This window comes from Macaca fascicularis, chromosome 11 (assembly GCF_037993035.2).
Source record: "Macaca fascicularis isolate 582-1 chromosome 11, T2T-MFA8v1.1".
NCBI classification, from domain to species: Eukaryota; Metazoa; Chordata; class Mammalia; order Primates; family Cercopithecidae; genus Macaca; species Macaca fascicularis.
The window spans coordinates 70,961,638-70,988,273 of NC_088385.1; the positions used below are offsets into that span (position 1 = coordinate 70,961,638).

The 26,636-nt window shown below is 39.7% G+C and overlaps 1 protein-coding gene and 1 non-coding gene across 3 annotated transcripts; one reads left to right on the forward strand and one right to left on the reverse strand.

The window, feature by feature from the left end:
* Positions 1-577: 577 nt before the first annotated feature.
* On the reverse strand, positions 578-26,635 carry KICS2 (KICSTOR subunit 2). Of its 2 annotated transcripts, XR_012420439.1 has the most exons (4): positions 26,342-26,635; positions 20,131-20,416; positions 14,548-14,681; positions 2,118-4,134 (listed from the first exon to the last, which is right to left on the reverse strand). XR_012420439.1 is itself a non-coding variant. In XM_005571438.5 (3 exons), the coding sequence occupies exons 1-3, from the start codon at positions 26,574-26,576 to the stop codon at positions 3,318-3,320; spliced, it is 1,338 nt and encodes a 445-aa protein (XP_005571495.1). In that variant the 5' UTR covers positions 26,577-26,635; the 3' UTR covers positions 578-3,317. The 2 variants fall into 2 exon arrangements, 1 of the variants encoding a protein (XP_005571495.1); XM_005571438.5 differs by lacking the exon at positions 14,548-14,681 and having other exon boundaries at positions 578-4,134.
* On the forward strand, positions 8,212-8,316 carry LOC123567736 (U6 spliceosomal RNA). Its single transcript, XR_006690843.2, has one exon. It is a non-coding gene; the product is annotated as a U6 spliceosomal RNA (small nuclear RNA).
* Position 26,636: the final 1 nt, after the last annotated feature.

The window sequence follows — 26,636 nt, forward strand, 5'->3', positions numbered from 1 at the left end:
GAAAGTACATTTTCTGCTGGACACTGGCTCACACCTGTATTCCCACTTGGGAGGCTAAAGAGGGAGGAACACTTGAGCCCAGGATTTCGAGACCAGCCTGAGCAACACAGTACGACCCCCATCTCTAAAATATTTTCTTAAAATTAGCCAGGCATGGTCCTAGCTACTCAGGAGGCTGAGGCAGGAGGATCGTTGAGCCTAGGAGTTCAAAGCTGCAGAGAACTATGATCATGCCACTGTACTCCAGCCTGGGCGACAGACAGAAAAAAAAAAAGTATTTGGAAATATTTCCCCCAATATGTCCAAATATCCAAAGCAATTATATTAAGGGTATTGGCTCCCTGGTTAAGAATTGGGCTTTATTTTCACACACTCCCTGAAATGACACAGCCAGAGATCAGGTAGGACCCAGAGAGAACAAAGTTACAAACCCTGTGTCCAAACAGCATCCTAAAATGAAACACTCCTGGATGGAACCCTTGGCAAACTCGGTGTTGACCAAACTCCCAGTTACCCATAAAAACTTATCAAGTTATGGTTTAGAAACAGATTCAAAGAAAGCAGTCTGCAGAAAATATGCAGATTTACTCTTTTAATTAGCAAAACACAGACTTTACAGATCTCATTACTGTATTTAGAGAATAAATCTTAGAGTAAAATGACTTTGTTTCTTGACTTGAACCAAATTATGTGGGTTTTTTTATAATTAGAAAACTTTATTGAAGAGCTTAAGAAATAATTTAAGTATCAATATTGAATCTTCAAAAACTCCTCCAGTAAGTCTATGACAGCTGCACAGTAATTCATAAATATATATTGTCTTAGATTTTCTTAATATTCACATCTGCCTTCTGTTCTTTGAAATTCTTTTTGTGTTTATGCTTAAAGATAGACATACAATTCAAGTATGTTCAGGTGAGGACTGGTTACTTAAATAGCATATATATGCTTTACATACACCTGTCTCGGGGTTCCACTGAAGCATATATTCTTCTAGGTATTTGGGGGACTGTGTCATTAAGGCTAATGGTGGTTTAATCTAAGAGGAAAAAAATACATGCATACCAAGGAATACTTTTCAGTTTCTTGGCAAAACACAAAAGAGAGGAAAAGTGATTTGACTTTTTAGCTCCAAATGCTTTCAATTTCTTAGGTAAGGTCAATGTAGAATCTGCTGAGATTTTTTTATAGAACCTGAGTGAATAAAATGCAGAGGTAAATCACTACTTTCTATTTAAAGCAAACTGGCTTTTTACAAAGCTTATGACCATTTTTAAAGAAAAAGAAAGGAGGCCAGGTGCAGTGGTGTATGCTTATAATCCCAGTGCTTTGGGAGGCCGAGGTGGGAACCTCGTGTGAGACCAGCCTGAGCAACATAGTGAGACCCAGGTGTGATGGCTCATGCCTGTAATCCCAGCTACTTGGGAGGCTGATGTGGGAGGATCACTTGAGCCCAGGAGGGTGAGGCTGCAGTGAGCCATGATTGTGCTGCTGTACTCCAGTCTGGACAACGGAACAAGACCCTGTCTTGGAAAAAAAAAAAAAAAAAAGGAAAAACACATGTTCTTCCCAGAAAATAAAAAATAGGCCAGAGTTTCTTGGTTCTTCTTCTTTTTTTTTTGAGACAGGTCTCACTCTTTCACCTAGGCTGGAGTGCAGTTGCACAATCTCAGCTCACTGCATCCTCTGCCTCCTAGGTTCAAGCGATTCTCCTGCTTCAGCCTCCAGAGTAACTGGGATTACAGTTGCCCGCCACCACACTCGCGGCTAATTTTTTATTTTTAGTAGAGAGGGGGTTTCACCATGTTGACCAGGCTGATCTCGAACTCCTGACCTCATGTGATCTGCACGTCTCAGCCTCCCAAAGTACTGGAATTACAGGCGTGCACCACCGTACCTGGCCGGTTCTTCTTTATTCTGCCAGGCAGTCCACCCTAGGTGGGCAGGCTTCCTACATGGACTCCGAGGGGCTCTCTGGTCTCTGCTGATGTTGCTGGCATAGCTGCTGTGGACACCCAGTAAAACAGTGGCTCCATACAATCATGAGAAAAAAGATGAATGTGACCATTACATTTCACACAGGCTTTGAAGGAACCATCAAACCAGTAACAACTCAATTACTCTTTGTGGCTTCTTTTTATTTTGAATCAATAATCTAGAAGTGAAGGTCTCCACAGCCCATTATGCCTTCACTGATCCACCTACTTCCCATGAACACCTGCTGAAGGAAAGGGATAAGGCAGCATGTGCTAAGATGCAGTGCTGCTTCTAAACACAATTTGTGGGGGGCAGGCATGAAACCCAAGTTCAGAAGTACTTAAGTACTGAGGTGATTACTCAACTATGAAAAGGTCTTTCAGGCGCACAACTGATTTTTAGCAGGTGCAGGGTATGAAGACCTTCATTGTGATTTTATAAAAGTAGGCTATGTTGCATGAGTATCTAAAAGTGGCTGAAAAACCGACTGCATGCTTTTAAGCCTAAAAATAACCCAGGACTAGAGCCAAACATGTACATTTCAGCAGAAAAGTGATAAACAGAAAGCCAAGCGGGTAATATGCTGAAGAATGAAGAAAGCCCACATGATGGCTTATGCTGACTTTAAAACTGAGTGAAACATTCAAACATTAAAGAAGTCAAAACAAATGCAGTTAGGTGTATACATCACCCCAAAAGAACCTATGGCTATTAAAGCTGCCATGAGGATCTTCTGAACTGTTAAAACCTTACTTACGTTATGCTACCAGTCTGATTCATCTTCAGTTTCAATAACTGATAGAAATTTCTTACCAAGACCCTCATTTTGGCATCATAAATGTTAATTTGTAGATCAGAATCATAAAACTACTAACTCCATATTCATTTGCTAATGTATGAGACAGAAAACATACAGTCCTTAATTCTAAAAAGGCCATTTAATATCTCACCCCTATTACTCTTCCAAGGAGGGAAACAGAGAGGGTGTCTGGAATTGCAGTAGAACACGTTTAGAACAACAGAAAAACATATGGGGAAAAAAAAGCCCAATAAATATTCAATCTACAAGAAATATAGGAAAATAGGGGGAAATACTGCAACTACTTTGCTGTACCATGGAGATACATGGTAGCCCATGACCACTTCCTAGATTACTCTTTGGATACTCAATTCAATTGGCCTTAATTGCTTATAAAGTGTGCAACACAGGGAGGATCTGTCTTTAATTTAGTTCTGAAAGAGGCATGAGTGGACATAAACTCTAATCACAGAACACCGTAGATCATTAGGGCAATTAAGAACAGTTTCTAGTCTTGAAACCCCTCCACACAAATCACCTGCTAACCTTTGGATCCAGGTTTCAGACTTGCAAACACTTTGGGGTTCTTAAGGGCAAGTGAGAGCTCATTGAGGAAGGAAATAAAGTGGGAGTCTCTCTCAGATTTCTTTGACTCAAAAATGACGACAATGGTAAAGTGAGGTTCCGGGCGGGTTAGGAAGTAGGTACTCTGAACTTTGTCGTCATAGAAGTGGACCACTTTCTCCAAGCTGTTCAGATCAGATGTGCGGTCCGTCATGATCATGATGACATTGGGCCAGTGCATGACTGGCCTGTCGCTGGGCAGAGACACTACAGCTGGATACTGGTCCACACCCTTGGGGGCCTCTCTGTAGGAATGGGGGTGGTGATAACCATGACCCTGAAAACTCTCAGAACCCCTGTTGTCAAAAATTAAGGACACATTGGCAGCGTCATATTTCCTGATGAAGCTGGAAATCTTTCCAAAAAAGTCTGGGTTAGCTTTTGCTGTCAACGTTTTCATTTCTGAAGCAGTAGTTTGTCGGCTCAGAGCCTCGTGAAAGTAAAAGCTAAACTTGGCAAGAAGCATGTTTTTGAGTTTCATCAGCCAAAGGAAAAGGTGTGGAGGCTGCACGGCCTTCTGAGACTGCCCTCCAAACAGATGTTTCTTGGTCTCCCGCTGTTTCTCAAAGATCTGGCCCCAGGTCTGCAGCTTGGTGTGCGCACTGTGTAAATTAACCAGAGACGGGAGGAACTTCCACTCTGAGACTTGGGCCTGGGCTTTCAGGAGATGACACAGGACGTCAACTTCCAGCTGGAAACTGCTTTCCAAAGGACTGAGGATTGGGTGGTGAAATCTAAAGGGAAGAGAGAAATTAATAGAGATACGTGGAAATGTTACTTCACTTGCCACACTGACATTTTTCTAACCACAAAGCAACAATATGGCCAAACAAATAATATTATGTTTCAGGACAGGGGAAGAAAAGATGGAAGAACTACATGTTGATTTATTTTAAAATTCTGATATAATTTCACCATTTCAAAATTATGTCAACATCATATTTTCCTGTGGAAACAGCCTGAGAATAGTGGCCACTTTCAACAACGGAAATACCGACTTAGCTACAAGTCATTTTTTTTTTTTTTTTTTTTTAATTTTAGACTGGGTCTTGCTCTGTCACCCAGGCTGGAGTGCAGCTGTGCAATCATGGCTCACTGTAGCTCAATTCCTGGGCTCAAGTGAGCCTCTCGCCTTAGCCTCCCAAGCAGCTGAGAATATAGGCACACACTCTGTTTTCTGTGGAGACAAGGTCTCCCTGCGTTTCCCAGGCTGGTTTCAAACCCTAAGTGTTCTTCCCGCCTTGGTCTCCCAAAGTGCTGGGATTATAGGTGTGGGCCACCATGCCTGGCCTAAATTAGCTATAATTCTTTCTGAGTGTATTTTGTTTATTCTGGGAATTGTATGACTAAAACAATCACTGAAACAAGGCATGCTCTTTTCAGAGTGTGGTCCTAAAGAGGCAGAGGTAAAACAAAAAAAAGTCACTAAAACATCTGTTGAATGTGTAGATGACACATATAAACTCATTTAATGTTCACAGTAATGCCATGAGGTAGTAAACCTGTCTTGCAGATGAGAGTACATACTATAAGCTTATATGGAAAACACAGTAGATAAAATAAATGTTTGTTAAAGAAATAGAGCATTTATTAGACAGTCCTTATTCAATCCTGGTTCCCAAATTCCCTTCATCTTTAATTATAGTTAAAAACAAAATGGTGGCCAGCCTGGACAACATGGTGAAACCCCATCCTTACTAAAAATACAAAAATTAGCCAGGCATGGTGGCGCGTGACTGTAATCCCAGCTACTAGGAAGGCTGAGGCACAAGAATTGCTTGAACCTGGGAGGGCGAGGTTGCAGTGAGCTGAGATAGCGCCACTAAACTCCAGCCTGGGCGACAGAGCAAGACTCTGTCTCAAACAAACAAACAAACAAATGGTGACCCAATAAGAAATAGCTAACACTTCAATCACTTTCCATTTATCTTAGGATAAAACCCCAAATCCGTAAAAAGGCCTAGAAGGCACTGAATAATGTAGTCCCTTCCCAGTTTGAGCCACATTCTTATTCTTCTCACTTTCTCCAGATATTAATTAAATAACTGCAAATGTAACTATACTACAAGTTCAAGACAGTAGTGCAATTTGACTTCCACTTGTCCTAGACAAAATGTATAAAAGTTTTTGATGCCGGGCACAGTGGCTCATTCCTGTAAACCCAGCACTTTGGGAGGCAGAGGTGGGTGGACTGCTTGAGCCCAGAAGTTCATGAGACCAGCCTGGGCAACATGGAAAAACCCCATCTCTATAAAACATTCAAAAATTAGTCAAGTGTGGTGGTGTGCACCTGTGGCCCCAGCTACTCAACTCAGAAGGCTGAGGTGGGAAGATCACCTGAGCCCAGCAAGGCTGAGGCTAGTGGGCTGTGATCGCACTACTGCGCTTGACAGAGGGAGACCCTGTCTCCAAAAAAAGTTTTTGACTATGAGCTATAGTAAAAAACACACTTTATATTGTGACCAAGTACCTGCACACATAAATATTATTTTATTTCAATATTTTCTTACTATGTACAATGTACTGTGCTAAATTTGTGCTTGAGTCATAATGTTCTAGAGGCAAAGGAGCGAATAGAGGAGGCAGCTATTACTTCCGCTATTGATATTTTCTAATATATGTTAAATATATTTTATTTTCTACTTGATATTTTCTAATATATATTAAATATATATTTATTTTCTACTATATATATTAAATCAGATTACTAACTCACTAAGTTAACTTTATAACCCATGGATTATAACCCATGGAGTATATATATTATATACTACCTGCTGTTTGTAAAACACTGTTCTACTTCACATGTAATAAAGTAATGTTTAGAGGGAAAAGAACATGACGTGGGACATCCTCTCTTCTAGGCACAGGGAAAAAAGGGCAAGTTCAGGGACCCTAGACAAGTGACAGCATGACCCATTTTCATCAATACTGTACTTCTTCCTTATTTTTCAGGTCTCCTCGTCAGTCACTTCTCTAGAAAAGCTTTCTCTGTCTACTTCCAGACGAGGTCAGGTTCCCCAGTTACATCCTCTCATTTCCTAGTACCTCTCTCCCACTTCAGTAGTCTGACCATGTAATTTCTCAGGAAAACAGACATATGGCCACCCTAGTTTAACTCCTCCTAAAGTGGAAGTAATAGCTGCCTCCTCTATTCGCTCTTTTGTCTATCCAGAACATTATGACTCAAGCAGAAATTTAGTCAATGTGGTGACCAACTATGTAAAGATATGAATCCAAGTCTCTGCCTCATTAACTCTGCCTGCTGGTTATGGGCTGAACGAAGTTCTATAACAGTGGAATAGAATGGCAGGGAGAGTCCTTTCTGTACCGACCACATGGAGCTTTCTTGCTCAGTTTCTCTTCTGAGAAACGCCTAGTGGCTGCCAGGCCTGATACATGCTCCTTCTCTAGAAGTCTACATCAAGCACTTACACTCTTCCTGAAGATTCACAGCACCTGCAGAGGCTGCGGAATCACCTCCGCAAGTGATCCCACTGTAAAGGCAGGGGAAGTACTTGTATTTATTGAGCACATTATATGTTCCAGGCACTATGGTAGATGATCCACAGGCCTGAGTGCATTTGATCACTTCATTGTTAATGAGATGGACACTTCTCACACAGTTCTATTTTGGCTGCTGGTGAAAAAGCACACGCTGGTTATCAACTAAACAATTAGGAAAAAAAAAATCACAAGTATATCTAGGATTTTTGTTTAAATCTACTTAAATACTAATTAAAAGGATTACAGTTAAGAGAATCCATACTAGGTTGGACATTGTAAGAGATAAACCGATTATCATGTTAAATGTCATTATTCATGTTATCTGCATTTTACATCAACATCCTTCCAGCTGAGGCAGCTAAAACATTGGTGAGAACAAGTCTAATAATATGCACAATCCATGGAATACTATGTAGCCATAAAAAGGAACGAGATCATGTCCTTTGCAGGGACATGGATGAAGCTGTAAGCCATTATCCTTAGCAAACTAACGTTAGTAGGAACAGAAAACTAAACACTGCATGTTCTCACTTTGCAGGGACATGGATGAAGCTGTAAGCCATTATCCTCAGCAAACTAACATAGGAACAGAAAACTAAACACTGCATATTCTCACTTACAAGTAGGAGCTGAACAATGAGAACACGTGGACACAGGGAGGGGAACAACATACACTGGTGCCTACTTGGGGAGGGAGGTGCCGGGGAGAGCATAAGGGAAAAGAGTTAACGCACGCTGGGCTTAATACCTAGGCGATGGGTTAACAGGTGCAGCAAACCACCACAGCACATGTTTACCTATGTAACAAACCTGCACATCCTGCACATGTACCCTAGAACTTAAAAAAATTAAAGTAAAAAAATAAATAAATACACAAAAAATCAGAAAGATAAACCAGATCTCAAATCTTCTAGCTTATGTGTTTAATTAATTTGGACTTTTCAAACATTATATATTTTAGAATGAACACTAAGAAAGTTCAGGCTGACAGCAGTTGCTCATATCTGTAATCTTAGCACTTTGGGAGGCCAAAGCAGGAGGATCATTAGGAGCCCAGGAGTTTGAAACCGGCCTGGGCAACATAGTGAGACCCCTGTCTCTACAAAAACTTAAAGTATAAAAAAATTAGTGAGGCCTGGTGGAGTGCGCCTGTAGGCCTAGATACTTGGGAGGCTGAAGTGGGAGGATTGCTTGAGCCTGGGAGGTTGAGGCTGCAGTGAGCCATGATCACACCACTGCACTCCAGCATGGACAGCAGAGTGAGACCCTGTCTTAAAAAAAAAAAAAAAAAAAAAAAAAAAAAAGCTCACTTCAGCAGCACATATACCGAAATTGGAATGATACAGAGAAGATTAGCATGTCCCCTATACAAGGATAACACTTTTTTAAAAAATCTACTTAAATACTATATATTTTTTAAAATGTTTTAAATGTACACATGCAAAACCCCATTATAGAGTAAGTCTCAAAATCTTTGAATTGTAAGAAAGCCACCTTAGCTTTTAGGCCCCTTGACACTTATAAGCATTAAATATCACAAACTTCTATAATCATGGCTATTAGGAAAATCTGCCCAGCAACTAGAAACATAGTAAGACTGTTAATCACAGGATTAACGACATGAAATTAGAGAAAATTCTAGTACAAATAACACTATTGTTATCTTTCTACTGCTTTTGGCTGGAAATCATCATTTATAGGCAATGCTCTCCTTAAGAGGACATAAATTCCCTGTCCAAACCTTCAGAAAGAATTCCGAACAAGCTCTTCCATAACATACACTAAAAGTGCTTAAGTGCTCAACATTTATTAAAGATAAATGTGAATGTTGAAGCTATTTTTCAACCTCAAGAAGAGCTAAAAATTCATGTTAATGTTAGTCTGCCAAGACTTAGAGATTAGCATTATGATGTATCATTTCCCTGTTTCTACTGCCATGTGCCTCATAGCTATTCACAACTCGTATTATAGGAGGCTCTGTTAAACGGTTGTAATCCAAAAATATCCACCTAAGCTACGGCAGCAAGCTTGAAAGAGTCTGAATAGTCTTAATACAGAATAAATTAACAACTATTTGCAGAGATCATCTGCTCTGAGGAAAGGAAGGAAGGAAAAAGGGAAGGAAGGAAGGAAGGAAGGAAGGAAGGAAGGAAGGAAAAAGGGAAGGAACAAAGGAAGTCTCCATAGAATAGAGGAAAATACAAAATGAATAGATTTGTGTAATATTCTAATGAAACACTAAACTCCACTTTAGAAACACTGCCTTTCTCCTTTGCAAATCTGCACCACGGAGTTCTTTCCTAAAGGTGTATGTTCTTATTTGTTTATTTATTTATTTATAGGCAGGGTCTCACTGCACAGCTCAATGCAGCATGAACCTTCCAGGTTCAAGGAATCCTTCCACCTCAGCTCCCTTAGTAGCTGGGACACCAGGCACACACCACCACACCCAGCTAATTTTTTAAGTTTTTGTAGAGACAGGGTCTTGCTGTTTCCTGGGGTGGTCTTGAACTCCTAGCCTCAAGCAACCCTCTTGCTTTAGCCTCCCAAAGTTCTGGGATTACAGGTGTGAGCCACCACGCCAGGCCAAAATGATAAATTTTTTTTTTCACATGTGCAGAACGTGCAGCTTTGTTACATAGGCATATGTGTACCACAGTGGTCTGTTGCACCCAAAATTATAAATTTTATGTAATGTACATTTTTACCATGACAAAGCAAAATCTGTAACATCTTTTCATTTAAACAACTTGTTTACTAATTCTTAAACACCAATACATTGAAGATATAAAAAATTACCCAGAGATGTGCCCTACTGGACCTTCCATGGCAGAAGGAGGCATTTATAATGAATACAAAGTAGAAACTAATACATTTATTATGAATAAAATAACATTTCAGAGGAAGGAACAATTCCTTTTGGTCAAAAGATTGTGGAAGCCATAGAGGAGATGGCATTTGAATTGAGCTATGATGCTTAAAATAGCTAAGAGATAGAAACAACTCCAATGCTCACTGACAAATGAATGGATAAAGAAAATATGGTACATACATACAAATGGAATATTACTCAGCCTTAAAAAAAGAAGGAAATCCTGTCACATGCTACAACATAGGTGAACCTCACGGACATTATGGTAACTGAAATAAGTCAGTCACAAAAAGACAAATACTATATGATTCTACTTATATGTGATATCCAGAGTAGTCAAACTCATGGAAACAGAAAACAGAACAGTGGTTGCCCAGGGCTGGGAGGGGGGAAAATGTTGGTCAATGAGTATAGGGTTTCAGTGAGGTGAGATGAAAATATTCTAAAGATCTACTACAAAAGACTGTGAATATACTTAACACTACTGAACTGGATACATAAACAAAGTTAAAATGATAAATCTGCTGGGGGCGGTGGCCTATGCCTGTAATCCCAGCACTTCGGGAGGCTAAGATGGGCGGGTCCCTTGAACTCACAAGTTCAAGACCAGCCTGGGCAACATGGCAAAACCCCATCTCTACAAAAATACAAAAACTAGCTAGGTGTGGTGATATGTGCCTATAGTCCCAGCTACTTGGGAGGCTGAGGCAGGAGAATCTCTTGAGCCCGGGAGGTGGAGGTTGCAGTGAGCTGAGATCAGGCCACTGCATTGCAGCCAAGGTGATACCGCCAAATCTTGTTTCAAAAAAAAAGAAGATGGTAAATTTGATATTATGCATTTTTTTTAACAAAATAGAAAAGCAGGAGGAAGAGTAGGCAGGATTTTGCCATATGAAGATAGGGGCTTGATTTTCCAGCCCCAATCTTCTCCCATTCATGATTCCTCACCCTTTGTTTTGTAACTTTGCAGCTCCTTTCCTATGATGGAATATGGACTGGGCCACCTAACTTGCTCTGGCCAAAGAGATGCTAACAGATTGGATGCAAGCAAAGGCTTAAAATGAGCTTAGCTGGGTCATACTTTTGAGCTTTGGACATTGCTACTGGGTAGCTACTTCCCCTCCAACCTTAGGCTCAGAATGAACACATGTGGAGCAGACCCAAGCCCAACGCTCACAGTAAAAAGTCAAACCCAGTGAAACAAACAGTGTTAAGCAGAGCTACCCACCTGAACCTTGCTCAGGTCAGCCAACCCTAGTAGGCCTGCAAACCCACAAGTGTAAATTTGGAGGTCTGTTATGCAGACTTACTGTGGCAATAGCAAACTGATACATGATAGAACAATAAAAGGACATTCTGAGCATAAAAATAACAGGATCCCAAGCAGAGAGGTAGGAAATGGTAAATCCTTATGACGAACATATTGAGTATTAGACTATGGGCTGTTTTTGGACTTCTGCTTAAAATCCTCAATGATCACTCTCTCTATCTCTCTCTCTCTCTCACAATCTCACTCTGTTGCCTACGCTGGAGTGCATTGGCGCAATCGCAGCTCAATGCAGCCTCCACCTCCCGGGTTCAGGTGATACTCCTGCCTCAGCATCCCAAGTACCTGAGATTACAGACACACACCACCACACCTGTCTAATTTTTGTATTTTTAGTAGAGATGGGGTTTCACCATGTTGGCCAGGCTGGTCTCAAACTCCTGACCTCAAGTGATCCGCCCACCTTGGCCTCCCAAAGTGCTGGGATTACACGCATTAGACACTGCGCCTGGCTCTTTTTAAGTTTCTTTCTTTGTAGGAAGAATTTGGCTGCAATGTAAAGCACTTGATGGGAGGTAGCAGAAGAATTTGAAAAGATAGGCTGGGGCACTATCACGGAAGACTTTGAAGGTCTTCACTATTAAAATCTAAGCATGTCAAATGCTTGCTCTTTGGCCAGAGCAAGTTAGGTGGCCCAGTCCATATTCCATCATAGGAAAGGAGCTGCAAAGTTACAAAACAAAGGGTGAGGAATCATGAATGGGAGAAGATTGGGGCTGGAAAATCAAGCCCCTATCTTCATATGGCAAAATCCTGCCTACTCTTCCTCCTGCTTTTGCTTATTAAATTTTCATTGAGCAATAATTAACCCTGTTAACTATACACATGCAACTAACAAAATGTCTTATTAACAGCCTTATCATCAAAAATCTTTTTTTGACGAAAAGTGGGCATAAGGGCTAAATAAATTGTAGTTCTGCCTTTTGTGAGAAATTTGTGAATTAAAGCATTCAGATCAAGAAAGTGTACTTCCTAAAATGCAAACAAATATATGTAGATCAATTTTTTAATGTTCTTTAAATTCTAGCTATAAAATTATTTTTATATTTTATTAAATTTAAGAATTAAAATCGGCTGGGCGCGGTGGCTCAAGCCTGTAATCCCAGCACTTTGGGAGGCCGAGACGGGTGGATCACGAGGTCAGGAGATCGAGACCATCCTGGCTAACACGATGAAACCCCGTCTCTACTAAAAAAATACAAAAAACTAGCCGGGCGAGGTGGCGAGCGCCTATAGTCCCAGCTACTCGGGAGGCTGAGGCAGCAGAATGGCGTAAACCTGGGAGGTGGAGCTTGCAGTGAGCTGAGATCCGGCCACTGCACTCCAGCCTGGGCGACAGAGCAAGACTCCGTCTCAAAAAACAACAACAACAACAAAAAAAAGAATTAAAATCACGGAATGATTTATTATTGCCATACCATAGAGATTTTTTTTAATGTTCTAGAATGCATAAGTGATGGCTCTCTTCTTTCTTTAAAAGTATTATTTCTTAATATTATAGTCTTGATTTAGGAAAGTAAATATTAATTTGCATTTACAATCTGTCTTGCAAATTTGTTTTAACCATGAAACAGAAAAATTAGCCAGAATTTTCTTTTATACCCACAAAAAAATAAATAAATGTGTAAAAACTTCTGCAGAATCAGAAAATGTTCCATTGGTGCTTCTTTGGAAAACAAAAACAAAAACCCGAGTTCTACTGCTCCTCAAAAGTACTCAAGGAACAGCAGATACTGTGACCTTATACAAGATAAGTTCATGTTTCTTCTGCTAAATGGCACACAATTAAACTTACATAATTATATTATTAATATAGTTCAATTTGTTAATAATTCAATTTGAAATGCAGAATCACAAATGACTGTGATTCCTAAACAAGAACTTACGTATGCTTAATAACGTTATAAACTGGCCAGGTGCAGTGGCTCACACCTATAATCCTAGCACTTTGGGATGCTGAGCGGGGGTTGATCACCTGAGGTCAGGGGTTCGAGACCATCCTGGCCAACATGGTAAAACCCGGTCTCTACTAAAAATACAAAAATTAGCTGGGCATGGTGGCAGGTGCCTGTAATCCCAGCTACTTTGGAGGTTGAGGCAGGAGAATCACTTGAACCCAGGAGGTGGAGGTTGCAGTGAGCCGAGATTGCACCATTGCACTCCAGCCTGGGCAACAAAAGCAAAACTCCATCTCATTATAAATTTATCAAAAAAGGAAGCCTTTTTTAATACCATTCTACTGTGAACACAACTGGCTTTCAGAAGAAAAAAACCAAAACATACTTTCCATTCATCTGTGAAAGCAGACTAGACATTGCAATAACTCATATAGGATCTACATGTTAAATCAAGGCCAGAGGTTTAGATTCCATGCTATTCATCACACTCATTAATTTTTTAATACAAAGGCGTTTCAGCATTTGAAGCATAGTACTATTCACAAAATTTGTTATAAGAGTTCTGACATGGATCAGCTACACTGGGACATTCCCTGAAAGATAAATGGATCCTTTGGGAAGAGGTTTAACTTTTTCAATATAACAGAATACCAAAATATGAATTATTTCTTTAGAACACTGAAACCATAAAAGAGAAATGTTGGGTGTAGCACAGATGCCAGATCAAAAAGTCTACAGAAAAAAGCACATTAACCTAGCAAAGGGCAAAATCATGTTAGTTGATACATAAAGGAATCCCACTTCCCAGAGAACATCATTATACAGAAGTTCAACTTTTCAGAATTCCTTAAAGAATTTCTGTTGTTCAAATTAACCCAAAGCCTCTAATTTAGATCATTTTCAGGCTAGGATGTGTCTGTGATCAGTCATTCCCTATTAATTAGAGAAAGGCCACATGGGTGGAAGATGGAAATTGTAGATGAAAAAAGACATCTCTTGTCCATACTGTAATCCAGTTCCATCCAACTCCAGCAATATCCACTCAGAGGATGAGGGTTACAACTAAGAACTGCCCTAAGAACTTTGAAAATTAAATCTGAGGGGAAAAGGAGAAACTCCTAAGGCTCTGGGAAGTGGGGTGTTTCAAAGAAGGTTTACAGATGATAGGGCCTTGGTGCGTGGCTTACACCTGTGGAAGGCCAAGGCAGGACGACGGCTTGAACGCAGGAGTTCAAGACCAGCCTGGGCAATATAACAAGACCCTATCTCTCTGCAAAAAAAATAAAATAATTATCCAGGGGTGGTGGCATGCTCCTGTAGTCCTAGCCACTTGGCAGCCTGAGGTGCAAGGATCACTTCAGCCCAGGCAGTCGAGGCTGCAGTGAGCCAAGATAGCGCCAATGAACTCTAGCCTGGGTGACAGAACAAGACCTCATCTCAAAATAAATAATGATAGGGCACAAATTTAAAACAATTAATACTAATCATTCCTAGGAGACACACACATACACATGCACACACACACATCAGTAAGGTTCAGTACCTGTTCTATCCTGGAGTTGACATCTTTCTCTTAGTTACCCAGTTTTTTTGTGTGCAGAGACCATGTATCATTATCACAGGGAACTCTGAAAACAGAGGTTTCTGGGCACATAACCAGAACCACTAAATTTTACCCTGTTAGGAAAGAGGAGGAAGGGCTCAGGGATGGGTATTTTTCTTAAGCTTCCCAAAGAGCTCAGCAAACCACTTTTACATTAGCATTTGGGAATCATTACATGAGATCTCTTCCCCTTAGGAATCATATCCTTAACTGTACTTCAGTTTTGGGGCTTCAAAAAACCATTTTATTAAAAGAAAACATGCTAATCAGATTGGAGGAAGAAATAATATTTCCAAAAATATAAAATTTTTAAATGGTTAAAAAAAGTAAGCGTATATACTTATATGCATAGCCTATTTCTCAGGAATGACAGCAAGAACTTGCTAACTTTAGGTCGGGCGCAGTGACTCACACCAATCCTAGCACTTTGGAAGGCTGAGGTGGGAGGATTATTTGAGGTCAGGAGTTCAAGACCATCCTGACCAACATGGTAAAACCCCATTTCTACTAAAGATACAAAAAAAATTAGCCAAGCATGGTGGTGCATGCCTGTAATTTCAGCTACTTGGGAGGCTGAGGCAGCAGAATCACTTGAATCACGGAGGTGGAGGTTGCAGTGAGCTGAGATCGTGCCACTGAACTCCAGCCTGGGCAACACAGCAAGACTCCATCTTAAAAAATAAATAAATAAATAAAACCCCGCTAACTTTAGTTGCATCTTAAAGACAGGAACTAAGTGGCTAAGGGGAAGGAAGAAGACTTTCCATTGTGTTATACTTTATAAATGTTGACCCATGTGAACATATTACATATCAAACAATAAATAAAAAGAAAATTTAGAATATGTCATAAAAATCAAAGAGCTATGACAATAAAAAATAAAAAGCAACTATAAAGAACATTTTGGAGACAACTGGGGAAATCTGAACATGGGCTATATATTATACAAAGGCAGAAAATCAGTGTTAGATTTCCTGAATGTAAAAACTGTTTTTTCATTCAAAATTGTGTTACGATTATGTATGGTTCTTAGAAGACAAAATCTGAGTATGTAGGAGGAAAACATCATGAAGACTTCATTTTACTTCCAAATAACTCAGGGAAGTACAATCATATACAGTGATAAGGCAAATGTGGCAAAATGTTAACAATTTGTGAACAAAGGTGAAGGATAGTTATATGTTCATTGTAAAAAATTTTTTTTTTAGTACCAGCTTTACTCTTAATTACTTCATGTACCATCCTTTTATTTTATTTTATTTTTTTTTTTGAGACTGAGTCTGGCTCTGTCGCCCAGGCTGGAGCGCAGTGGCCGGATCTCAGCTCACTGCAAGCTCCGCCTCCCGGGTTTACGCCATCCTTTTAAAGTATACAATTCAATCGTTTTAATATATTTGCAGAATTGCACAACCATCACCACGATCAATTTTAGAAAAGTCTCATGGTCCCGAAAAAAGCAATCCCCAAAAAAGCAATCCTGTGCCCATTAGCAATCACTCCTCCTTCCCCTCCAACTCCTGGCAACCATTTTCTGTGACTATGAATTTGTAGTCTACTTTCTGTGTCTATGACTTTGCCTGTTCTGGATATTTCACATAATGGAAATTATGTGATTTCCATGTGGCCTTTTATGACTAGCTTCTTTCCCTTAGCATAATGTTCTCAAGGTTAATCCATGTTGTTGCATGTGTCAGTACTTCATTCCTTTTTATTGCTGAATAATATTCCATTGTATGGATATACCACATTTATTTATCCATTCATCCATTGGTCAATGGACATTTGGGTTGTTTCTGCCCTTTGGCTATTATAAATAATGCTGCTATGAACATTCATGTCAATGTTTTTATGTGTGGACATATGTTTTCATTTTTCTTGGATCTATACCTAGGAGTAAAATTGCTGATCACATGGTAACTATGTTCATTATACTATACTTGCAACTTTTTATAGCATTAAAAATTTCAAACTAAAAAATTAGAGGAAAACTTTTATAAAGAAAGAATAGGCTGCACACAGTAGCTCACTCCTGTAATCCCAGCACTTTGTGAGACCGAGGTGGGCGGATTGCTTCAGCTCAGGAGTCTGAGACCAGCCTGGGCAACATGGAGAAACCCCGTCTCTACCAAAAATACAAAAAAATTAGCCAGGCACGGTGGTGCACACCTGTGGTCACAGTGGCTTGGTGGGCTGGGGTGGGAAGGTCGCTGAACCCCGGAGGTGGAGGTTGCAGTTTGCTGAGATCATGCCACTGCACTCCAGCCTGGGCAACAGAGCGAGACCATCTCAAAAAAAAAAAAGAAAGAAAGAATAGTAACATAATAGTATATTAACCAAACTATCTTACACTCAGAAATAATATGTATATACGTGGTTGTAGGTAGCACACAACTCATATTCCTAGCAAGAGAATGTAGTAAATGCTTCCTACGTCTTCTGAAGAACTAATTTATTGACTTGCAAAATGATCAGCAAAGAGCAATTATTTATCTGGACTAGATAAAAAATATCTCCATTTTTAATAACACGCAATGATGCATACAGAAAAGAATATGGGCTCTGAAGTCACACAGCTAAGCTGTATGACTCTAAGCAAAGTGTTCAACTTCTCTGGAACTCTATAAAAGGTGTACTATTTTACACCTATACTTCAAATCAGGTAACAGAGAAGAAGGTCTTGCATAGTGTCTGGCACACAGTAGTTGCTCAACACATGCTAATTTCCTTCAGAAGAGGTATATATAAATATTCCCCCCACCACCACCTTTTCCTACAAGGTGAAAAATCAATTGCTGTTTTATTAAAGAACAATGACATTTTAGTTTTCAAACCATAAAACTGTATGAGTCTACTACCAAGTTGTTTTATTTCTGGCCTTTCATCTGAGCTCTAGACCCCCATTTCCAACTGCCTGCTAAATCTCTACTCGAAAATCTGCTAGCAACTCACACTCAACTTGCCCCAATTTTAGCTTACTACCTTCCTTCTAAACCAGCTCCTCTTCATTTCCTCTTGTCTTTTCAATTCTGTAAACAATATTATCACTGGAGGGGCAAAACCTAAGTATCACCTTTGACAGCAACCTCTCATTATTCCCACCATCCTGTTGACAAGACTTATAGCCTTCTTGTCAGCATCTCTTTTCCCACTGTCTTGCAACCACGAGGCCCTCCTACCGCCTATTAGCTACCCTCGTAGCCTGCTACACTAACCTTTTCTCCTGTAACCTCTCACTTCACCATCCCATTACACACACAGTGCCACAGTAATTAGTCTAAGATGAGAACATGACACTCCCTGTTCAAAACTTTTCATGGTTCCCCACTACTTACCAAATTAAGTAAAAATTTTCAACCTGGAACACAACTATTCACTCATTTCTTCAATAAACATCTATTGGGCATCTATTATATGCTAGGCTCTGTTGCAGGTGCTAAAGGCACAGCAGCTGTGATGGAGCTCACATTCTAGTTTTTGAGAAAAGGAAAGAAAAAACACCCTAAACAAACAACAGTAATTTCAGATGGCAATAAATTAGGAGAATAAGCTTGTGACTAAAAGCAGAATAGTATTGGTAGGATAGTGAGAGAAGGTTTCCCTGAACCAAGACTTAAAGATGAGAAGACAACTACAATAAGAACTTTCCAGGGAGAAAGACCTGCAAGTAACAAAACCCTGAGGCCTTTTTGTATTCTGAAATATCCTCCCATCTCAAACACCTGCTGTCTTCTTTCCTACAGTTGCTTTCAAAATCCTACCTGCCATTAAAAGCTCAACTTGGCTGGGCGTGGTGGCTCATACCTGTAATCCCAGCACTTTGGGAGGCCGAGGCAGGCGGATCACAAGGTCAGGAGTTCGAGACCAGCCTGACCAACATGGTGAAACCCCACCTCTACTAAAAATACAAAAAAAATTAGCCTGGCCAGGTGGCGTGCACCTGTAATCTCAGCTACTCAGGAGACTGAGGCAGGAAAATCGCTTGAACCCAGGAGGCGGAGGTTGCAGTGAGCCAAGATTGTGCCGCTGCCCTCCAGCCTGGGTGACAGAGTGAGACTCCATCTCAAAAAAAAAAAAAAAAAAGCTCAGATTCTACATTATCCATGAAGTCTCCTTGAATCTTCCGACTTTGCTCCCTTCCCCCATTCCATTAATCAGATGGGTATTTGCCTTCATCTGGGAATATGAATTAACATATTCACCTTTCTCTTTAAGCAAACATATCTGAACTCATATATCCAAAGGAGTGAAATACTTCAAATAAATCATTTTCCATTCAGTCCAACATACAATTACTAAGTGCCTACTATGTGCAAGGCACTATTTCAGGCTGCAGGCTCTAGGGACACAAAAATAAAACTAATTCATTTCACTGACTTTCAGTCACTTTCAGGCACTCACAATGCTTCTGAAATTCTTTTGGTATTGCTTTTTGTGCCAGGCAGTGGGTGGCACATCACAAACATTCTCATTTCTTTATCAGCAGCAATGTCCTTCCAATAAAAGCAATTTTCCAGTTGATCCACATTTTTTAAAAAATACTTAAATTTGGTTCCAAATAACTCTTTGGCCACTCAAAAATACTTAAGTATGTCCTCCTTAAAAGTAGATGCTTGCCTCCACTAAGAATACTTAAAATGAAATCTAAACTCTATGGCACAAACTCTAAAAGCAATTACAAAGGAGTTTCCAATACATGTTAAATAATGGACTTGTTCAAAGGAACGAGCAGATAACTCACTGATTACTTTAAAAGGGACAACATCTGTTTGAATAATAATTTGTTAAAAATTCACATTATTTTCAGCCAGGTGCATTGGCTCACGCCGCCTAATCCCAGCACTTTGGGAGGCGAAGGTAGGTGGATCACTTGAGGTCAGGAGTTTAAGACCAGCCTGGCCAATATGGTGAGACCCTGTCTCTATAAAAAAAAAAAAAAAAAATACAAAAATTAGCTGGGCGTAGTGGCGTGTACCTGTAATCCCACCTACTCAGGAGGCTAGGGCAGGAGAATTGCTTGAACCCAGGAGGTGGAGGTTGCAATGAGCTGAGATCGTGCTACTGCACTCCAGCCTGGGCAACAGGGTGGGATTCCATCTCAAAAAAATATATATATGTATATCTATATATATATACACACACAAACACACACATATATATAGAGATTCATATTATTTTACTACGCTACAATTTGGTTTCCAGAAAAAAGAAATTTCTATTATTTTATATACAATTCTCTTGTTGTATGAACTCTTTCCTAAGCAGCAAAATCAGTTATAATACAAGTTTTATGATTACTTCATTCTCGGTCTTCTGCTATGGCCTAGCAGCCAGTATAGTGTTAATACGACCAATGAAGGTGCCTAATGTATACCTGTTAATGAAGATGCATAAAATGTAATCCAGTTATTTATTTCATAGTTATGTCATCACAGATTTTCATTAACAGTGTGGAGAAAAACTCTTGAGCTTCTGTGGGATTAATAGGACAGCCAGGTTTTCTCCCTCCCTCCTCCCCACACTGACCTGGAGCTGTATTTTTTCAGGATGGCATCCAAAAGGCCAACGAGCTCTTCAGCATTGATGAACTTCTGTGTGCTGAGGGTGTACATCTTCTCATAGAAGTCTGCGATCTCCATCCGAGCCTGAACAAAGAAGCAGAGCTGCTCTGACAGGTGGGAAAGGAGTTCTTCTACATGAGGAGCAGTCCCACCCAGGGCACCACGGCCAGTCACCACCTTCTTCAGCTCATTATGCAAGGAAGTATAGATGGTGCGGATGGAATCCTTCCTGCTGAAGAAAGACTGGCCCCCTGGTAGGCAAAAGACATAAGCACATGACAAGTAAGAAGGAGAAACCATAAGTACCAAACACCTACCAGCATCCAAAAGCAAAGAATCCAAACCCACTGAGCTCCATAAGTTTTCATCTACCATATTCTCTGTCTCCTATGATTGAGATATGAATACTTTATGATTCATAATTTCCCTAAGGAATAAGCTAAACGAATACCTGATAGAATTCATTACTGTAGCAATGGACCTGTGTACGATTTGCTTACCCATGTACCAATTCTCCCCCAACTCAATTCAATGAGGATTCAGATTTACTTCAGAGCATAATTAACCTAGCAAATAACACCAACTGGAACTAAAAAGGCTACCTTTAACATAGATGTATTCAAAACAAAAGAACACACAAATTATGAAACACGATTGTTATTCCTGATATGTCACAATTTTCTGTCTCTGCTTTAGAGTTGTATTTTCCTTTGAATCTTATCTTTTAGATCATACCAGAAAATTGCATACATACATATATATTCCCTCTATGCAAGAAAACAGACTACTGGGATCCCAGGAGAATAAAGAAAATCTTAGCACTCTTGACAGACTGACACTATATGTTATAAATAATATGCACCACACTGTGAATTATTAAGACCAGGAACCAATTATAAATAACCGCTGCTTTAACTAGGGGGCTCCAAAGGAAATCATCAAAAAATAAAACCAAAAACATTTTTTCATAGCCAAAAAGGATCAAATAGCATAGATATCATTTACTCACTTCTGTAGTTATACATGACCAATTATATTTCTAATTATAGAGCCAGCTTCATGGATGTTTCCTCAAGCAATTCTGCACCCACCAAAGGGCCAGAGGCAAGATATTAGGAAAATGAAAAGAAACAGGGCAGGTTTAAAACAGTGATTTCTAGGAATATATAAAAAAATCTCAGAGATGGACAAGAGTTTACATTTTCTCTTCAATTAATTTACTATTATAAACATATACCTATAATTAGGAATAAAAATTATTTATCAAGGCATCTGTAAAACATCCTCTTAATAAATGAACCATTTCACAATATTGATTTTAATTCATTGCTTGGTTTATGTTTCAAGAAATGAACCTTCTTTCCCTTACTACTGGGGCAACCAACTTGTCCTAGTTTACCCAGGACTTTCCAGGTTTTAGCACTAGAAGTTTACCTTCTCAGGAAATCTTTATAAGGTTTTAAAACAAAGTCCCACATCCTAGAAATCCCTCAGCCCTGGGCAAATTTGAACAGTTGGTTACCCTACTTATTTCTGACACCCCAGACAAACTACTGATACTTTGAAAAGTGTTTTTCCAATATACTGTCTAAACCAGGGGTGTCCAATCTTTTGGCTTCCCTGGGCCACATTAGAAGAAGAATTGTCTTGGGGCACATATAAAATATGCTAACACTAACCACAGCTGATGAGAAAAAAAAAAACCACACAAAAAAAATCTCATACTGTTTTAAGAAAGTTTAGCCGGCCATGGTGGCTCACGCCTGTAATCCCAGCACTTTGGGAGGCCAAGGCGGGTGGATCACCTGAGGTCAGGAGTTCGAGACCAGCCTGGCCAACATGATGAAACCCTGTCTCTACTAAAAATACAAAAAAATTGGCCGGGCATGGTGGTGGGTGCCTGTAATCCTAGTTACGTGGGAGATGAGGTAGGAGAATCACTTGAACCTGGGAGGCAGAGGTTGCAGTGTGCCGAAATCGTGCCACTGCACTCCAGCCTGGGCAACAAAGCGAAACTCCATCTCAAAAAAAAAAAAAAAAAAAAGAGAAAGTTTATGAATTTGTGTTGGGCTTCATTCAAAGCCATCCTGGACTGCATGTGGCTCGCAGGCCATAGGTTGGACAAGCTTGTTTCAAACAGATTGAGTAGCTGGCATATCATTTCTCCAACTAACACCATCAAAATCTATATGGGTACAGGTGGACCAGTTGTGACACCAATATCCCATACGGAACTGTTCCCTGCAGGGTTTGCCTTCCTCCCATACCAATATTCAGTTTAGTTCTGCTGATTTTGTAGAGTGAAGGGTACAACAGAAATAGGCCTCTGTGCCCACATCTAGGATAAAACCTCTCAGCTTAGGAGGGTAATAAGAGTGTCATATAAAACCCAAAAGCTGTGGAGGTCTGAAAGACTTGGTTTCAAACCCCAGCTCCCACGATTACAGGCTATGTTGATGTGCAAACTACTGAACCACTTTGAGCTTTAGTTGTCATTTTTAACATAAAACTGGTGATAGAGATAAAAAAAAAAAAATGAAATAACATTTGTATGTATGTATGTAATGTGCCTGGAACAAAGCATATATTCTATAATACTAATCCATTTCCCTTCTACTTATAACTGATGTATCTTTTAAAACTCCTAATAATAATACATAATTGAGCTTCTGAAACTGTGGTGAACTGGGAGCTTCAAGTACTACAAAAAGAATAGCTATCTAGTACTGTTAAACAGGGTGGCCTTGGTGAAAATTTTAACTTCACATTGAAAAAGGGATATCATCTGTCTCTAGGACTTACGGGAGGAAAAAAAAAAAGGATACCTAACTTCATCAGATTACCCTTATCTGGGGGAATGGAAACACTACATAAATACAAAGAATACCTTTAAAAGCTTATCGATAAATGCTAATCACCAGTATGTGAAACCAAGTAAAGTGAAACTACTACAAGGAAGAGATAGACCATCAACACATTTCTTTCAAACAGTTCTCTTTTCTCAAATCTCTCAGGAACCCAATCCTATCTGTTCACTATCTTGGTTTGGAATATCCAATGGGGTTTTGTGCTGGAAAACAAGGAATCAGAAACATTCAACTCCTTTCTCTTTTCAATATTTTGAATTTATAAAATATGATTACTCTGAATGATTTCTAGAAGGCTCTAGTTATAAATGCTCATAATTTCTCAAGATTTCAACAGTTTATCTCATATCATGAAATTTTAAGTGTATCAAAGGAACGTGTAAAACATCTTGGGCATTTTATTCTCCAACTTCTTGCTAATAATAATTTTTAAACATCAGTTCTCAAGTTAAGTCATTTTCTACTATGCTAAATTTCAGCAACCTGAGGTTGAGGAAACTCTCCAGTAATGAAACAAAGAGAAGAAAAGTATGACCTTCTAAAATTCTCCACAGGCATTGAGTCAGCATATTTTAATCACTGATCCTTCCCCAAACAGGTATTATTCTCTCTTAAAGGAAAGAGAAGGAACCAAGATAAGGGCCCTACTTGAAGTTTTTCAGTAACAGGATCAAGACAGGAACAGAAAGCTCCCTGTCAAGGTCTATCCTTTGTCTAAAGGCCCTGCTTGCTTCTTTAATCAGGATTCACTGCTAAGGCCTCAAATAAATACCATCCATAAAAGACATTAAAAAAAAGACTCACTTTTTACTTGAAATTTGCTAGGAGAGTAGATATCTTAAGTATTCTCACAATACACACACGGAAGGAAGGAAGGAAGGAAGGAAGGAAGGAAGGAAGGAAGGAAGGAAGGAAGGAAGGAAGGAAGGAAGGAAGGAAGGAAGGAAGGAAGGAAGGAAGGAAACTATGTAAGGTGATGGATATACTAAGTAGCTTGATTGTGGTGATCATTTCACAATTTATATATACATCAAAACATCAAGTTGTACATCTTAAATATATATAATTTTATTGTCAATTATATCTCAGTAAGGCTAAAAAAAACTTTTCAGAATTATGTTTTAAATTTTTTAAAAGCATGCATAAACTTTTTGTTTTGCTTTCTAAAGAAAACTATATAAATGTTCTAATGAGCAAAGTAGTTGGAGAACATGGGAATGTTTTAAATGGCAACACGAAAGTTTTCTCCTTAAGTTTTTAAGAAAATAGACAGTAAACCTGATAACTGTGAAGTCATATTGTAAGTACACTGATATCATATACACTCCAGTACCAAAAAAATATGTGCTAAGATAAAATTTAAATTCTGGAACTTGTGTTTATGTGTTAATAAGTTATGAAGCATTAAATATACCATTTTCAGTATATTTACTCAGAAGTGAGGAGCCCAGCTAGGAACCTAACAGTGCCTGGGCATGTTTCACAGAACCAAATGTTGTGTACATCAGTTTCAAGGCATACCCCTCATGCTCACCCATGCCAGCTGGGGTTCAAGCAGAACTAATCAATTTACAAATTAAGGACCACTTTATGGAACCCAAGTTAGAGACAGTGAAGATCTTACATACACATTCTTACACACAGGCAGCCAGTTCTGTTTACATAAAAACCTGGCTCATTAAACTTAAAACTAGAGTAGCAGATTTTTTTTTAATGGAGTCAATAAATAGACTTTAGAAATTCAACTGAACCCACTCAGGTTATATGCAAAATTATATGTACATATATATTTTTCTGGAGAGTGAGTATACAGCTTTCATCAAATTCCCATGGATAAGTTAATAAAAAAAAAAAAAAGAAAAAGCAAAGAATCATGGCACTTGAATCAGTCACCATTCTTTGAGGTGGGGGAGTCTAAAAACAACTAAAACTGCCTAAATATACCCTGCCTTCAGTATTACAGCTAGAATCCACCCCATTTTCACATATATAAAAAACATATATATGTAGATATACATAAATTATAATTTTCATACACATTTTTAATAAGTTATATAAACGCAAACTCAATCTGACAGTTCAAGGGCAGATATTTTGGTTTGGACTCTATCATCTACCCAACACAACTGCATATATAATTTGCTATTCTACAGAAAGGGGAATAATAACACCATAACAGCAACTGCAAATTTGTGAGAAATGCCATTGTAAAAAAGGGAGAAAAAAATAAGGTGAAACTATCTGACCAGTTTTTGCTAATAAATTAGCATACTAAGTAAGTATGTATAAATCAACATACTTGCTACAGCAATTACAATCTCAGGAAGACCTGTCCCTTGAGTGTTTACTGAAAGCTCAGTAAGACGTACATGGTCACCTTCAGGCAATAAAAGGAAAGTAAGGGCTGGTCAGGGAACGGGGGTGGTGGATCAAAATGAAATCTACCCCAATTTTACATTTCTATTCTCTGTATTTTATATACGTGTCCTTCACTCACATCAGCCCTCATGCTTCTGAAAACTGAAGAGTCTAAAATAGGTCAAGTACTGACTCTAAAATCCCTAGGATTCAAATATATTTATTTGTCATAATTAAGCAGTAATATTATTTTGTATGCATAATCCATGCCTTTTACATCTATTACTTCCTGCTCATCTACTTATACTTATTGCTTCTACTAGTAAAAATGAGTTGAATCAGCTCTTGAATCTTATTTTCAGAGGCAAGATGTACATGAGGTGCTAAGAGTGTTTACCATTTTCCCCTTAAGTCTCCTCTTACTAGTGTTAGGCATATTTCTTGCCTTTCCTGCCCAGTATTCATTTGTTAATTTAGTCATTAAATATGTATTGGGGGACTATGAAGATGCGGTAGGACTCCAAATGTGACTCTCGGGCCTTAACCTTAAGAGGCCACACAATAGTGTTCCGTAATAAAACTAGGTTGTTTTGCAAAGTTTTGCTCTTCTGGCTGCAGCGTCACTAATTAAAACAATGAAGACATAGTTTGATTAACTTCTCATTTATGGCATCAATCCATGCACGAGGCAAAGGGGCAAACCCTTCGGTTTGGGTCACAGCCCTGCAAAGAGCATCTACCCAGTTCGCCAATCTATCAGCAGCGCAGGCCGGTGGGCGGGGCTTTTGGAAGCCCAAGGAAGGAAAGGAACGGTGGGAGGAGACCTGGGAATGCCGAGTCGAGCCTGCGATTAGAAGTGACACAGAGACGGGAAACCCAAGCCACTGCCGACTGGGGAATATACCCCCTTTCCTTCCTCCTCAAGGGGCTCGGGGGGCGGGGCGGAGGTACCTAGTTTCTGCCCCAGGTAGGTGAGGCTGTGATAGACCTTCTCGGCCGCGGCCAGGTGCGCCAAGGCCGCCAGCAGCGACAGCCAGCTGCCCCCCGCGCTCTTGTTGGCCTCTCGTTCCTTCTCCACATTGTCCTTAGCCTTGTCGTAAGAGAAGATACCCAGGTGAGAGAAGAATGTCTCCAGCACCGCCTGTTCCACCGGTACCGGGGCGGCCAGCGGGATAGACTCCCCCATGCGAGCTGCGCCCCAGCTCGACCCACGTGGCTCTCCTCGGCCTCGCACTTCCGGGTTCTG

Bases quoted from the DNA above. Each gene is read 5' to 3' on its own strand.
- KICS2 (XM_005571438.5), bottom strand. From the start codon at position 26,576: ATGGGGGAGTCTATCCCGCTGGCCGCCCCGGTACCGGTGGAACAGGCG. The intron at 20,417-26,341 runs GTACCTCCGCCC...TTTGCCTACCAG, and splicing joins CTACCTGGGGCAGAAACTAG to GGGGCCAGTCTTTCTTCAGC. The intron at 4,135-20,130 runs GTCAGTGTGGGG...TCTTCCCTTTAG, and splicing joins CTGAAAAAATACAGCTCCAG to ATTTCACCACCCAATCCTCA.